The sequence below is a fragment of the Alexandromys fortis genome, unplaced genomic scaffold (assembly GCF_014885135.2).
Source record: "Alexandromys fortis isolate MF-2015 unplaced genomic scaffold, M_Fortis_MF-2015_v1.1 scaffold_6400, whole genome shotgun sequence".
Lineage (NCBI taxonomy): Eukaryota > Metazoa > Chordata > Mammalia > Rodentia > Cricetidae > Alexandromys > Alexandromys fortis.
The window spans coordinates 1-1,366 of record NW_026074265.1 but is presented as its reverse complement, the minus strand read 5'-3'; the positions used below and the strand labels follow the sequence as shown (position 1 = coordinate 1,366).

The 1,366-nt window shown below is 52.3% G+C and overlaps 1 protein-coding gene across 1 annotated transcript; it reads right to left on the bottom strand.

Moving 5' to 3' along the window:
* Positions 1-314: 314 nt before the first annotated feature.
* Positions 315-1,356, bottom strand: LOC126496514 (splicing factor 3B subunit 4-like). The gene is made up of 2 exons (XM_050134003.1): positions 999-1,356; positions 315-722 (listed from the first exon to the last, which is right to left on the bottom strand). The coding sequence occupies exons 1-2, from the start codon at positions 1,168-1,170 to the stop codon at positions 535-537; spliced, it is 360 nt and encodes a 119-aa protein (XP_049989960.1). The 5' UTR covers positions 1,171-1,356; the 3' UTR covers positions 315-534.
* Between the last annotated feature and the right edge of the window lie 10 nt (positions 1,357-1,366).

Sequence of the window (1,366 nt, the reverse complement as noted above, 5' to 3'; positions counted from 1 at the left end):
GCTTTGGAGCACATCCTGGAACTAGTTCTTATAGACAAGGCTGGCCTCAAACTCACAGAGATCCGCCTGCCTCTGCCTCCCGAGTGCTGGGATTAAAGGTGATAATATATCACCATGTTATTTGCTGCTAATGTCCCCATCATGAGCCAGAGGCTAAGGTCTACTCCAGAACAACTGCTCTGGTACAGGCGTCTGGTGGTTGAGCCACTGTAGTCTAGCAGCGGCACACGTGACCTCTACAAGGGGAACGCCCTCTTTCTATACCACTCCCCCACAGTACCCCGACTGCTCTTAAAAGTTACTTCACCAAAGAGTAAGAAGTATACTTTTATTTTCTCTATACATCTGTAAAACAATTTGGACCAACATTTTGAAACAGAAATGAAGAAAAACCCCCCTGTGGAAAAATGACACTGAAACAGGGACAGAGTTGCTGAGGGGCAGTGCACTAGCCCTGACAAGCTGCAGCAACTCTGATTGGTCCAAGAAATGGCGGTACTGGGAGGGTGTAAGAGGGAGACAAAGGACGGCAATTTACTGAGGAAGTGGGCCCCGAAGTGGACCACGAGGGGGAACTGGGGGCCGTGGAGTGGGTCTGGGTGGAGGGAGGGGCCCCCGTTGGTAGCCGTAGGGAGGGGGCCTTGGAGGACCAGTGTATCCGTGAGGGGGCATCAATGGAGGAGGCCCGCGCATACCATGCGGAGGCATGGGGCCTGGATGACCTGCAGAAAGAGAAAAGTTAATAAAAATGAAAACAAGTAGCAGTTGATGCTGACGGAACAGAAGAAATGTGAGAAGCCACAGAAGGCAGGGGACAGGGCAGTGACAAAATGCTGTAAGAGGACACGCAGAACTGCCAGCTCGGCCACACAGGCCCCATAACCCCAGCACCTAGGCAGTAGGAGGAGGAGGAGCCAAGGCTACCCAGGGGGTAGAGCCTGTCTCTCACACACAGAGAAATGTTGTGAGGATGGATAAAGGGGCTAGCACCCACTCACCCATGGGAGATCCAAAAGGAGGCCCTCGGGGGGGCATGCCCATGGGAGGAGGTCCAGGATGCGGCATTCCAGGAGGTGGCCGGGGTGGTGGTTGTCCTCCAGAGCCTGGAGGCCCAGCATGGGGGTGTCCTAGGCCATGGGGGCCATGGTGGGCCAGCTGCATCTGGGACATCCCTATGAAAATAAAACAAAGGGAAAGGAGACAAAAGGAACAAAGCGCAAAGAAAAAACAAAATGACGAGAGTGACACGGAGAATATTAAAACAGGGCTGCCACTGTCCTTCACCTATCAACAGTAAGACCCAACCAGTTCTGTAGGCTCTTCACTTTCCTTCTATGATTTTATTTTTCTATCAATACTTGTCTGA

Bases quoted from the DNA above. Each gene is read 5' to 3' on its own strand.
- LOC126496514 (XM_050134003.1), bottom strand. From the start codon at position 1,170: ATGTCCCAGATGCAGCTGGCCCACCATGGCCCCCATGGCCTAGGACAC. The intron at 723-998 runs GTGAGTGGGTGC...CTCTTTCTGCAG, and splicing joins TCCTTTTGGATCTCCCATGG to GTCATCCAGGCCCCATGCCT.